General features: G+C 33.6%; 1 protein-coding gene across 1 annotated transcript; it reads right to left on the bottom strand.

Annotated features, from left to right (window-relative positions):
* Window positions 1-10597: 10597 nt before the first annotated feature.
* Window positions 10598-12037, bottom strand: LOC130015274 (uncharacterized). Its single transcript, XM_056105058.1, has one exon. The coding sequence runs from the start codon at window positions 12035-12037 to the stop codon at window positions 10598-10600; it is 1440 nt and encodes a 479-aa protein (XP_055961033.1).
* Window positions 12038-14489: the final 2452 nt, after the last annotated feature.

A 14489-nucleotide genomic window follows, 5' to 3' on the forward strand; every position in this document is an offset into this window, starting at 1 on the left:
TGATTGGAAGTATTTTGTCAGTAAGTATACCTAGGAACTACTGCAGCAAGAGTCAGACCCTAGTTGTCTGTTATTATGTGATATATGCATTGGTAATATGTAGTATGACGCGCGCGAACCAGGACTATTAAGTTAGTAAGTGAATAGTATCTGTTTATACGGACGACGAAGACAACTAAGTATTTATTGCTTATACTAAGAGATAGAAAGTGGTTATATGTTTTCAAATTATGAACGATTGAGATGGTAAAGTGTTTATTACTTGCGCTGAGGTTATTAAATGGATATTTGCTTGCGAATTATGTGCGACTGGATTAAATACTAAATGTTTACAGCATTTTTTAAGTTGATATTGGAACTGCGTGTGGAAATGGGCTCAGATGGTCGCTTATGTTTGAAATTGTTTCTTTTCAGCATGTCTGGGCAAAACGAAGCTCAGTCGCATGCTGAGGAAGAACGGGAGGAAGCTCCTCCTATATTTCAAAACGGGTTTCATAATGAAGTAGGCGAACCATCTGGGGTCTATCAGAATGGATTCCACACAGATACTAGAACATCGCCAGAGATATATCAAAATGGTTTTATGTCTGTGTCAGAGATAGGTAGTTCTTCTGGAAACAGAATTAGAGTGCATTCGCCGGAGATAGAATACAGCGAAGAAGAAGAAGAGGAACCGGAGGAAGATCCGGAAGAGGATCCCGAAGAAGATCCCGAGGAGGATCCAGAAGAAGAATTAGAAGAAGAGGCAGAGGAGGAAGATCCTCAGGAGGAAGAGTATGAGGAAGAAGAACAGTTAGATGAATTAGACGTTGAAGAGTACAGAGGTGACTATTTCTGGTCTGGTTTGCGTAGATACCGCAATTTGAGGGAAGATGCAGACATAGACAACGGTCAGGCGCAGATAGCCCTAAACCAGGTTAGGAGGCAGATGCGTTCTTTTTCTAGAGGGATGTTGACTGTAGGAGCATACTCTACTGATTTTCTGCGGATGGCTGAAGGAGTTCCTGATCTGAATGAAGGCAATATGACCATTAATCGTAGGTATGTCAGGGGTTTAGGACCTCAGTTTGATGAGCTGTACGAGCACGTGGACGAACATTTTAGCACGCTCACTACAATGGCCCGTAGGATTGAAACACAGCATGAGTGGGCGGGTGATCCGGTACGACCCTTTTACTTTAGACGTGAGTACCATCCAGATTACGTCAGCACATCCTCCAGAAATAGAACCAACCCTTATTTTGTACAAAGAGGCGGAAGAAACTCCGGTAGGAGAGTTAGGGGCCATCGCACAGGCGTAGTTATTAGGGAACCTAGCGTTCCGCGTCAGGCACCTCCAGGTATTAGCGATTTATACGCTTTCAGTAATGGTGTTTATGTGTTTGCATTACTGTGTTTATATATCTGCTGCATTGCATGATAGAATAGAATATGCCTATACGATAAAACCTCAGAAAGTGAGAACCTATAGGAAGCGCCGTTGTTAAACGCGCGCCTAATAAAAGAATATATAAATATAATTTACAAAAACAATAATATAATAAACATCACATCATATAATTATTGCAAACGTAATTCCTATATTACGTTTTAGAATTTGAAGAAAGAGATGGATTACTTACAGGAAGTCGATGTGAAACATCGGAATCTGCGTCCGTATATGACGTAGAACATAATATTGCAGAAGTAATTATGGTGATTATAGCACTAGAGAATTTTAAATTGAATTGAGTTATCAGAGATATGGAGAGAGAAGAGATGTGAAAGAAGAACAGTCTGTAAATGACAGAAAATGACAGCAATACAAAAATTTGAAATATACTTAATAAGTATAAAGAAAGCCGTTAATACTCGCAGAGCGTATAATCTAGAGTAAACTTACGATTTAATGAAAATTTTAAAATTTTTATGATTTTTCAAGGTACAATTGTGCTCAGACATCGCATATGATATTGCATAATCACGATAGGAATGCATAAGAAATTGATTTTCAAAATATAGATCATGCATCATATCTTTACAATGCTAAAGGAAATGTGATTTTGAGCAACTCCTTGGTGATGAGAGGTGTCATCACTCTGAGCAACAATTGTACTAACGATTTCAAATGATTTATGAAAAGTGGTTTAGAAAGAGCTGCGCAGCCAAAAGCAATTTTAAAATCGTTTTGTTTAGTAAGTAAACTCGGATATAAAGCCCTGCGACAAATAGTAAAAGATCCTTAATAAGTAGGAATAAAATTGTAAAAGGAACCCCAATAACAGAATAAAGCCATGTTAATAATTATTGCAACAAAGCTAGTGGAGCCAAAGAAGAATGTGAATAAGGAATTATCGCCAGAGAGCATACGCAGATAAGCTGCAATGCACTGGCAATACTTATTGATACAATATATATATCCTTACGATAGAGTAAAGGGTGAGACGACAGGGAGTCATGCTAGACGAAAGAAACGTAACGAGTACATAAGGATGATATATGATTATTCTTATGTTGAGATAAACGAAATAGCAATTGAAAGTCATAATTGAAAAAGAGAGATTAAAAGTATGAAGGACGAGAGGATGGTAATATAAATGATGAACATCAAGTGATATTTAAAGGATATATAACTTTATCAATTTCAGTGTTTAAAGATACAGAAGTAGAAAGAAGAAGGGATACAAGTGACAAAGAAGATGATTTTGTGAGATATGGAAGTTTAAATTAAATAGATCAAAAGAGATAATGATGCTATATGACTGATATTAAGTAAAGTTACTAATATCAGCATCAAGAATTATAAATTGCGTTAACAGAAAGGAGAAAGGCACACGTATAGACATACTTGTCAGTAAATGTAAGAATGGTGGATGATATGAGAAAAGTGTAAGGGTAAAATTCAAGTACCCTCAGAATTTAGTAAGGTGATTAGAGAAGTGAAAGTTCTAGAGATACGTCAGAAGGATTATCAAAATAGAACAGCAATAATGAAGCTATTATAAACGAAGGAAAGATATAGTAAATACAGTAAGTAAAGAATAAAGTGATACTTTATTACTATTGGACGGATAGGAGTGAAGTGTATTTAAAAAGCCACTATATGATAAGAATGAAAGAGGATACCTTGAGAAATGAGAATGAAGTTATGAAACTAATCGAAAGTAAGAAGAAGGAGTATAAGACGAGAAAGGAAATTGGTAGTATAGTAAGAAAGAATGACAATTAAGGAAATAAATAAGTTATTAAGAATCTAATGGATCCGTTAAAGATGAAGTTAGTTAGAAATTAAAGATAAGAAAGAAGTTAAATGAAAGCTAATTAACGAGAAAAGTTCTCGAGAAAGTTAACTGTTAAAGAAGCCTATATGATTCTTAAGAAATCAACGAGAATAAGGAATTAGAATGTAAAGAAGAGACAGTTTTGACTGATAAGTCAATAAAAGTAACTAGAGAGAAGGTAAAGGAGATAAGAGAATGAAGATACGAATAGTATCGATCAAAGAAAACGACTGTACAAGTCATGAGACAAAAAGTAAAGCGAAATGAAATGTTTAAGATAACAGCGAGTGATGAAGATTCACGACTGTCAGAATAGCATGAAGTTCACAAGGACTTAATAAGGCAAAGAAAAGAGAAATGGTAGATAATAAAGAGTGTATCAAGCTCATCTATATGAAGAAATAACAAGTGTGTTAGATAAAGTGCAGTTCGAGAAAGATTGGTTAGTGAGAAATGAGGTGTCAGACAATGATAGAAAGAAGTGAAAAATGACAAGAACCAGCTAAGAAAGGAAGGTGATAACTACAGACGATAGGAAAGATCATAACTGCAAGTTATGATTACAAGAGAAAATATTCGTAAGAATATGCATAAGATAAGTACATCATTAAAGATGTAACTGACACGTCGTGACTAGTCACGTACAGAGGAGACAAGTAGCGACCCGATAATGACTAAGAATGAGACAGTAGACTTGGAGAGTATCGAATGAGGATTAATCGACGCTAATGAGAAACAGAAGAAAGATCACAACCAGTTGAACAAGATGTCGGGATTACGATATCGGTGATACGCCTTGAGCCACACTATTTTAGAAAGAAGACAAATAGGACAAAAGTGATAATGTAAGAATAAAGTTATAGCGGTGTGTGGAAAGCTAAGAGTTTAAATAAAAAGGAAAGGCTGCGATCAAAACGTATTAATGAACATCAAGGAAACTGTAAAGATAACATAAGATCCCAACAAGATTTATGAAAATTCGAGGACGAATTTTTATAAGGAGGGAAGAATGTAATACCCCAAAATAAGTAATTAGCTAATTGGATCACGTGTCCAGTTTTGAATCGCATAAGTGATGATATCAGAAAGTTTTCCGATAAATAAGTTTTAGCAGGTCGGTTTTAGAAAAGATTATTACGGAGAAAATTTATATTATATTTCAATTCTAAAGTTAGAATTGGAATTAAAAGGAAAAATGGCAAGAAAAGTCCAAAATGGGGAACATGGACCAAAGTGGTAATTTAGCCACTTTGTGTAGAAAATAGAAATATTGGATTTTGACGGGAAAGTGTTAATATCGAGTTTCATATTATTTATCGGGTAAAAATAATACGTATAAGTCGTAATAAAAGAGGTTATTAATTTAGCTATTGACTAAATCGTGCGAAAGAGAAGTTTGAAAGATAGATTATAACAAGTAAAGAAACAAGGGATCAAAGAGGGATTTTTACCTTAATATATAAGGTTACCATTTGAATGAAGAAATCAGAAAGAAAGAAGAAGAAGGCTCCAGAAAGAGAGAAAAATTTGCCGATCGATTTCGTTTCGCCGCCGTTTCTCCGTTCGGCGTCCGTTTCATACGATTCTCGCGACGATCTCTTCGGAATTGAAAGCTCCATCCTTCCCGGCCATTAAATTAAGGTAAGAGGTCGGGTTTTGGCATGAAAATGATGGGTTTGTTGGCTGTTTTGATTAGGATTAAGTTTAGGTTGAAATTTGACGTTTTTGAGATTATTATGGCGTTTTTGAAGAAACCGAGATATGGGTATTGAGTGTGGGTGTGTAAAGCACGTCGGAATGGTGATGAAACCACGGAAATCGCATTTCCGGGGCTGTGCACGTGGTGCACGAACGTGTACTAAAAGTACACGAGCGTGCACCTAGCAAGGTACACGATCGTGTACTGAAGTACACGAACGTGCACTTTTTATGGTGCACGAACGTGTACTGGAGGTACACGAATGTGCACCAGTGAGGTGCACGAACGTGCACTTGGTTGCACGATCGTGTACCCACCGAAGGGCACGCCCGTGCACCCTGACTCGCCTCCACACGTATGCAAACTGAAATTGACCTAGGTATTCGACGTTTTGAGTAATTTGACCGTAAAGGACGGGTTTTGGACTTTGAGAATCATTAATCTCGAGGTTAGCTCGACGTTTTAGATAATTAATAATAATAGAAACGTCAAGGACGTTAAGCAATTCTCAATTATGAGAAATAGTATTCGCTAAGTCGTTTATTCGGCTAAAGTTATTGAATACGTAAATAAGTATAGATTGAAACTAAATCCTAAAACTTAAAAGTATTACACGTATAGGAATACGAGATTCACGTCTAACTATTAAACGATTTGTCAGACGTGTCAGCGAATAGCGGGGTCAGTAGAAGCGGACTAGCGAGAGCATATTATCAGATCGACCACATCATTACTTGGATTGCGGTCACTGTGAGTTGTATTTTACTTTCACGTATTATATATTAAAGTTATTTTATATAGATATATATATATATATATATACTGTTTACATGCATCACAATATATATAATTGATTGAAATGTTATATGTTTTATTAATTTTTATATACGAGAACTAGTATGCGATCCGAAGAAACTAGCTACCTATTGGGTGTCAATAGGCTGTGTGATCACCAGTATCGAGTCAGTCTAGTATGTTTGCATTTGAGAAATGACTTGACACAGCTAGGAGCTGATAATGATTATGAAATTTACGTGGCTGGGCCACCAGCGAGTTGAGCTCGCAATTAATATTTACGATTGGGTTTTTGATACGAGTGAGCACTCGGCTACGGTGTAGTCCGGAGTCCCCGTATCAGGTGGCTTGGCCACCAGCGAGTTGGACTCGCGATTGATAATTACGATCGGTTTGAATGTTATATGATTAACTGAGAGATGTGTCGCATGCTAGGATATTAGTTTCGTACGGATCAAATACGTGTTTATATGTTTCATATTATTGTTTTCTTGAAATGCGATGCTATGTTTTTACACTAATACTATTAGTAAATGTCAACTCACTCAGTATTTTCCCAAATACTGATCCCTCACCTTTGATGTCTTTCAGGTGCTTAACTTGTGGACTTAGCTAGAGGCCAATTTTGAAGTGCAGAAGTCAGCTGTATATGTTAGTTTATGACTTCTGTGAATGCTGCAGTAGTGGTCATGCGACAACAGATTAGTAGCCTAGATAGCAGTTCATTTTTGATTGTATATATTAACTGCTGTCATTATTTTATATACTTTTTGGTAGGCTACGTGTTTGGTATATGATCCACGGCCCAGATGCCGGCAAGATGTTTTGAAACATTAACTGATGTATATAGTACCGCGAGGCTAATTCGTACGAGGTATGGTAACTAGAGCCCGCGAGATTTAAACAGTTAATGTAAATATTTTGTTATATGAGATATATATGTATTTGCTTCCGTTGTTTGATTTTATTTGTTTATATTATTTGCGAAAAATTATTAGTGGTTTAAGGCTTGCTACGGGTTCCGGAGCTACCACTCCCGTTCCCTAGCGCCGGTTGCGGCTCAATATTTTGGGTCGTGACAATGACAAAATCCTAGTCGACCTGTGGAACGAATCACGGGCGCGACGAATGCATCTCGGGCGCGATAAATCAGACCGTTGAAGATCAAATGAATATATTTTTGAAGACCCAATGAAGCATTGACACGTGGCACTAGACGTTGAAGGTTTTTGGCATATTCAAATATCTCGCTCGTGATATTTCCATCTCGGGGGCGATATGTGTGCTGAGAGCATTTTTTATTTTTTTTGTTAGTGCTTTGTTTGGGGATTGTTTTGGTTATATATATAAACTAATTTGCAATGTTTCAAAGTTAATGATTTGCAAACCTTGAAACAACAAACACACAACTTTAGATTACATTTGTTTGTAGTTTTGAAGTAAGCTTGTAAACTCCTAAATCATTGTGGGTTCTTGATTAGCCTTAGAAAATCAAGTGTGAGTTAGAGTTTAGCTTTGAGAAAACTCAACCCTAGTAAGTTAGAGATTAGCTTTGGAAAATCTCATAGTTGGTGTTTAGCTATAAAGCACTAAGTTTGAAGTTAGCTTACAAAACTCTTTGTGAATTCCTTTTAGTCGATTCTAAATCTCAATCCTTCATTGAGTAGTGGAGTAGGATCGATTTGTGATCCGAACCACTCTAAATCTTTTGTGTCAATCCTCTAAACTCTTAACCCCATTTAAATTCTTATTTCCGCTTTAAAGAATTTTAATCTTCCGATTCATAACTCAAATTCCGGTTCGCCATACCCCAATAGGGTTTTTCACTTTGTGCATTTATGATATACATGATTTGACGCAATGTAAATTGCGGCCTGATTGTCACAAAATAATGTAATTGGTTTCAAGTGCACCTGTAAATTAGTAAATAAATATCTGAGCCATGTTAGTTCACATGTTGCAAAAGCCATTGACCTGTATTCTACTTCATTGGAAGATCGAGATGTCGTTTTTTGTTTCCTCATCTTCCATGAAATAAGAGAATCTCCTAAAAATATGTAGTAGCCAGACGTGGATCTTCTTGTCATAGGACAGTTTGCCTAATTAGCATCATAGTAAGCTTTTAGTTGTATATCTGAGCCATGGAGGAGAAATAGCGGGTTCCGTCTGGAGGAGGAGCAACGGGCTCCTCCTTCAGACGGGGAGTCAGATTTTTTTTATTAAAAATTATTTATTTTACGGTTTTATATTTAATAAATTATAAATAATTAATATAAATTAAATAATAATTAAACGTTTAATTTTATGAAGAAGGAGGTATCTTTGTACCATTAATAATATTAAAGTCCAATTTGAATATAGGTTAAAAAATGAAGGACTATTTTAAACTTTGTTTTAAATAAAAAATTTCAATTTAATGCTTTAAGGTAGAGTTGAAAACGAAAAATGAAAAAAAGGGTACAAATGAACTTTTTCTTAGGTCGGAGTATAAACGAAATAATGTTACAGGGTTTTTTTTTTAAGTAATTAGGCTCTTATATTAATAATCAATAAATTTTTTAAATCAAAAACCGTAAAATAAATAAATTTTACAAAAAATAAAGGGCTAATTTTATAAAAAAAATCACGACCTTTACATAAAATTTCATTTTGATCACAACCTTTAAAAATTGCCATATAAACCATGACCTTTCATTTTTTTACATCTATTATTTTAGTGTATTTTTATTGACCAAGTTCTTCACTAAACCATTAATAAAAGACACCAAATATTATTATTTTTCAGTTAGAATATGTAAGATTAGTAATTTTTAGTCAGAAAAAACACACTGAATTCCACTTCGGTGATAGATTTGATGTAAAAATCGTAATTTTTTTAAAAATTATTCCAAAATAAAATCTATTGATTTTTTTAATTATTTTTTTTAATTTTATTCACGAAGGAGGAGCTCGAGCTGCTCCTTCCATCCATGGGAGGAGCAGCTCATGGAAAGAGTAGCTCCTGCTATTTCCATATGGAAGGAAAGAGCAAATTTGTTCCTTCCGTGAAGCGGCTCGTGCTCCTACTTCCATGGAAAAAAAGGAGCACGAGAACTGAAAAAAATAAAAAATATATTTTTTCAAAAAATAATTCAATAATGGATTTATAATCGGAGGAGTATGGTGGAAATACTTTTTTTAATTAATTTTTTTAATAAAATTTGTATAAATAATTAATTATTAGGATTTATTTGAACATTTTTAAAGTTGAGGGATTCTTTTTGTATTTTTTTAAATAAAAAATAATTATAGTATAACCTTTTTATTAGTTGTTATTAACGTTTTTATCCTTAAATTATTCAAATCATCAATTGTACCCTTGGTTGGGGTAGTGGCGAACATGAAAATCCAAAATAGGATACAAGTGAATTTTTTCTAAAGTGAGGTTATAAATGCAAAAACATTACAAGGTTGGTTTTTTTAGAGCAAATTATATAAGGCCCCTCACATTTGTCATAATGCACAGTTTGGTACCCCTTGTTTGAAAATCAAATAATTTGATACCTTAGTTTTGATTGTATAAACTATAAGACACTTCTGTTAAATATAGCTACTAAATTGTTAACGGAATAAATGTGAGGTACCAAATTGTTTGAAAATGAGGTACCGAATTGTTTACATAATTGAAATTGAGGTACCCAATCGTTTATATAATTGAAATTGAGATAACAAATCATTTGAAAGTAAATTTTAAAGGATTAAAAGCACAAAAAATCACCAACTTTCGCGTATTTTAAGTATTTGACACGAACTTTTAATTTTAGCATATAAATACCCGAACTATCAATTTTTTGCATATATGAGCAAGTTTCCGTTTTAAGTGAAAAATGGTGCCATTTTAGGTATAAAACGTTGCCGTTTTAGGTCAAAAACGGTGTCGTTTTATGTCAAAAACGATGCCGGAGTTATACATGGAAAAAATTGATAGTTTATATATTTATATGCCAAAATTAAAAATTTGTATCAAATACCAAAAACACGCGAAAGTTGGTGATTTTTTGTGTAATTAAGCCAATTTCAAATTGTTAACGGAACTAATAGAAGGGCCTCATAGTTTGCAAAATTAAAATTGAAGTATCAACTCGTTTGATTTTCAAATAAGGGATATCAAATTATGACAAACGTGGGGAGTTTGAGAGTAATTTTTTTAAAATAATCAAGCCTTTAATAAACTAGTTTATATTTATCTTTAATTAGTTAGACATACTTAACTTACTATTTTTCAATGTTATAAACGATTTGACACCGTTTCTTATCTGAACTCGTATAAACTCAATTCAAAGTGACTTAACTTCGTATCAAGTGTAATAAACAGGTCGTGACTAAAACTGTTAATCCTACTAAAAGCTTCTTATTGAACTTATAATATTAAAATTTAATCATCAAAATAAAACAAATTAAGATACAATAACGAAAATGAAATACAGACTAGAATCTATCACCCTTACTTACAATACAATACCAAATCAGTAATGGTAGCCTTTTATTGAATGCAAACTGTGCAGTGCAGTGACAATGAAGCGGAAATAGTGGCGTTAAATATTTTTGAAATCATCGAAACTATAATATTTTTATGAAACGGTTACCGAACTATAAAAATTTACAAAATGTTATCGACATATATTTTTTTAACAAAACGGTTATCGAACTATAGAAAGTTACAAAACGGTTTTGTAAAAAACTAATAGTTCAGTAACAGTTTCATAAGAAAACTATAGTTGAATAAACATTTTGTAACGTTTTATAATTCGGTTTACCGTCTTATAAAAACACGGCAGTTTAGTGAGCTCCGGGGAATAAGTGATCAGCCGGCGGGAAGTGCCTCCTCCTTGACGACGAAGTTGAATCCAAAGTAGTTGCTGCCATTATAAACACCGTCGTCCTTAATATAAGTAAACTGATGGCCATTGGTAAGAGTGTCTCGTTGAGCATAAGAAAAGGGAACATCACAAAATCCCTTGGTGGCGACCAGATTTACAGTTACCTTTGTCCTGGGAGGCACCACAACACTTATGTTAGCAGATAATTGGCTGGTCTTCGACTTTTCCTCGCCCCATGTGTATGTATTGCCGTACTCTACGGAATAGCTAGACGATATTCCGGCCGAAAAAAAACGTCCAAGCAGCGGAATGTTGGCTTCGAATCTCATTTCAGTACTGGTTGTTACCGATTGGCTGTTGATGAAACTGCTAGTTTGTGTGTCTTCATACTCCAGACCAAGTTCAGAATCCTCTATTTCGGTATCTGTCCTGTTGCTAATTTCATCTGTTGCCAGAATCAGAATTTGTTCGTCGTATACCCTCAGGTCTCCCAGACGGAAAATAACATCGTAAACATCCCGACTCAGTATTGGCTCTTCGACCTGTAGATTAGCCTGTCTGTCTATAGTTGTGGCCCAGGATGGAGCTGCCAGACAATCATCTGTGCCCAGGTTGTCACTGGTTCGACGGCAAAATCTGTTGTTGTGTAAACTCCTGAGAGCAATAATATTGTCTTTGCCTCCAACTGGCGCAAGTTTTACGGGCGAAAATGATGTTCTTGCGTTCGGGGTTACCGCGGTTGGAAATATCCAATTCGGAGTTTCCTCCCAGAAATTGTTATTTTGTTCGAGCTTAAAACTGATGCTGCCATCGGAATTAACAACTGTTTCGTTCGAAACTTTTATCGCGCCAGCATCATCACACCGAAATTCCATATGCTCGTTACGACCCTCACCGCGGTACTGTAAATACTTGCCGTTGTCTCCCTTGAAAACTATATATTTGGGCAGTATGACAAGTGATTCCCAGTTGATGACTGTGAAGAGATCCCATCCGCCTTGGTCAAAGGCGGACCATTGGGCAGCTACGAAGAGATCATTGTCAACGCCGGCCCCGAGTTGCATATTGCAGAGATTTCTTCCGTTTTGAACATACTGGAACCGAAATGTCATGTTATCGGCGAGCATGGGTCGGAACAGCGTGCATGACCATTTCGATTGGTCTTCCTCCACAGTATCGCTCGCTGCTGCCATATAACTCGTCCCAAATCTAGCCCGAGCAAGGTATTTGTTGTTGTAGCAGCATCTTATGTTGACTAAATCGCGGTTGATACTCGCTCTTTCGACTCGAAACTTGGATAGCGGATCACCAATATTATATCCATCACATCTGATGAATGTGCTATTTGTTCCTTCTTTAGTGTAACGCAAATACTTGTCACCGTTTGATCTCAGCACAACAAACCGAGGAATGAGTGACGCCATGGCGTTTGCTCTCTTCTGCAATCAAATGTGTTTAGAGACAGAATAGGTAATTTACTTTGCTTAGTTGCTTGCATATCTACAACCCAACTCGGCGCCGCTTTTTATAGGAAAATTTGCAGATTTTATTTGTTTTTTTTAAGCCTCATTCATCTAAATCACCATTATTTCATTGATTAACAAATAATCAATAGTTAATTATATATAGTTCCTCCATCCACCGTGTTAAATACTTTATAGATTATCAAATTATCAATTTATTTTAGAAAGAATAATGAACTTTTAATTTATTTTTAAAAAGCTATCGCAGTTTACATGTATTTCAAAAAAAGATACCGGATTTTTATTTACTTCGTAAAAATTATCAAACTGTCAATTTATTACAAAAAGAATATCAAATATTATTTTGTTTTTAAAAGATTACCAAAAGTAAATTTTTTCAATCATCCAAATCATACGAAACAATTTTAAAATAATTAGTTGTCACATAAACTAATGTGTATAAATCCTTAATTTAATTAAAAAAAAATTCATTGATAAAAAATTTAATATTTGATAACATTTTAGAAATAAATGAAAGTTTGATATCATTTTTAAAATAAATTTATGCTTGATAGCTTTTCTCGAAATAAATCAAAGTCTGGTAGTTTCTTTTAAAATAAATTGAAAGTCTGATAGCATTTTAAAAATAAATCAAAATTCGTTTTTCTTTTTAATATAGATTGATAGTATGGCAACATGGAAAGTATTTAATCCTCATTTATCCATCACGTTTTGTATCAGTTAGTTCTATATGTAAATAACAAGTATGAGACCTTACTAGATTGGAATCCCACTACCCGCGTGGAATTGTTTTTCTTTTTAATGAATAGAGAATAATATTAATTTCACAAAAATAACGAAAATACTTTAATTTAAAGTTTTCGCATAAAAAATGACACAACAATACACATTAAAGATTACGACTCTAAAAAGAAGATTGCAAAATTGAATTTAAAAGAATGGAACTTTTGAAAGCATTTGGAAGAGTTGATAAACGTAAATATTAAGAGTGCAGTCCGAACGGTGAAATGCATAGGCTAAATTTTGAAGGATATACCCAGGTAGTCTGGCTCTGTAGGTATTCCCTCGTCACAAAAAAAATATTTCCTCCGTTTTAATAAAATTAAATAATTTTTTTAAGTTTAATCATATAAAATATCTCATCTTTCGTTTTTTTTGTTTATATCCCCTTCTTTTAAAATCTTTAATTTTAGTATATTCATTAAATTTCAGTTTCAATTATATCCATTTATATAAATTGGAGTGGACAAATTTTCAATTATCATGTTTATAAATTTTTATACTATAAATACAGGAAAAATATGAAAAAATATTAAAGACAAATTTAATTTTCTTTGCATTTCATTTTATATTATGACTATAATAGAAATTAAAAAATGGGTTACAGTAAAGAAGGTTTTAAAAATGAGACCATAAAAAAATCAAAAAAGTACACTCCCTCTGTCTCATTTATTTTTATACAAAAAATAAAAAAATATTTAGCATTTTGTAATGTCATATTTTTTTTATTTTACCCTTATTAATAATATTAAATTTTTTATATTAGTTCTATTAAGGTAATTTAAATAAAAGTAAAAAGAGAAATTTTATGCAGAAACAATGTGACGGAGAGAATAATATATTTAAATAGTTGAGTTTTTTCTTTATCATAAAATTTAAAAAACTGATATTAATGTTATTGATTCTCATAAAAAAAATACCTTCCCTCGGTTGTTTGGACCACAAGCCTAATGATTATTTATTAATATCTCTCTCTTTTGCAAATAAAAAATATCTTTGCTTCATACTTAGCTTTCCAATAGCTGTTTTGACTAAATTATAAATACATATCTTTCAATTTTAATATATTTAATAAATAATTATTTTTTAAATTATTTAAATTAAAAAATAATTATTTATTAAATATTTTAAAATTGAAAGATATGTATTTATAATTTAGCAAAAAAAAATTCCTGCGATGGGCGGTGGTGACCGGAAAAAACTGGCTGCGACGGGTGGCGAGTTCTGATTGAGTGGTTTAATTTGGTTGGATGGATGAATTATGTTTGATTTGGTTGTATGGGTGACTTTATATTAGGTCAGATTGAGTTGTTTTGATTTTTTATTGACTTTAGAGAATTTAGCGAGCCAAAATTTAATTTAAAAAATTTGATGATAAGAGAATATAAGTTGGAGTGTCATTGGTGATTATTAGCCTTATTTTTAAGCCTCAGTCATCTAAATCACCATCATCTCATTAATTAACAAATTAATTATCAAATTCAACTAAAATAGTTAATTATATATACTTCCTCCATTAACCGGGTTAAATCACTACTAAAATGCTTGCTTTTAGCGACTGATTTTTCCGTCGCTAAAAGCATGAAATCCGTCGGGAAAACGTTTCCCGACG

Source organism: Mercurialis annua, linkage group LG3 (assembly GCF_937616625.2).
Source record: "Mercurialis annua linkage group LG3, ddMerAnnu1.2, whole genome shotgun sequence".
Taxonomy (NCBI): domain Eukaryota; kingdom Viridiplantae; phylum Streptophyta; class Magnoliopsida; order Malpighiales; family Euphorbiaceae; genus Mercurialis; species Mercurialis annua.

What these genes read in the sequence shown, in the direction of transcription:
- LOC130015274 (XM_056105058.1), bottom strand. Translation starts at nt 12,037, where the DNA reads ATGGCGTCACTCATTCCTCGGTTTGTTGTGCTGAGATCAAACGGTGAC.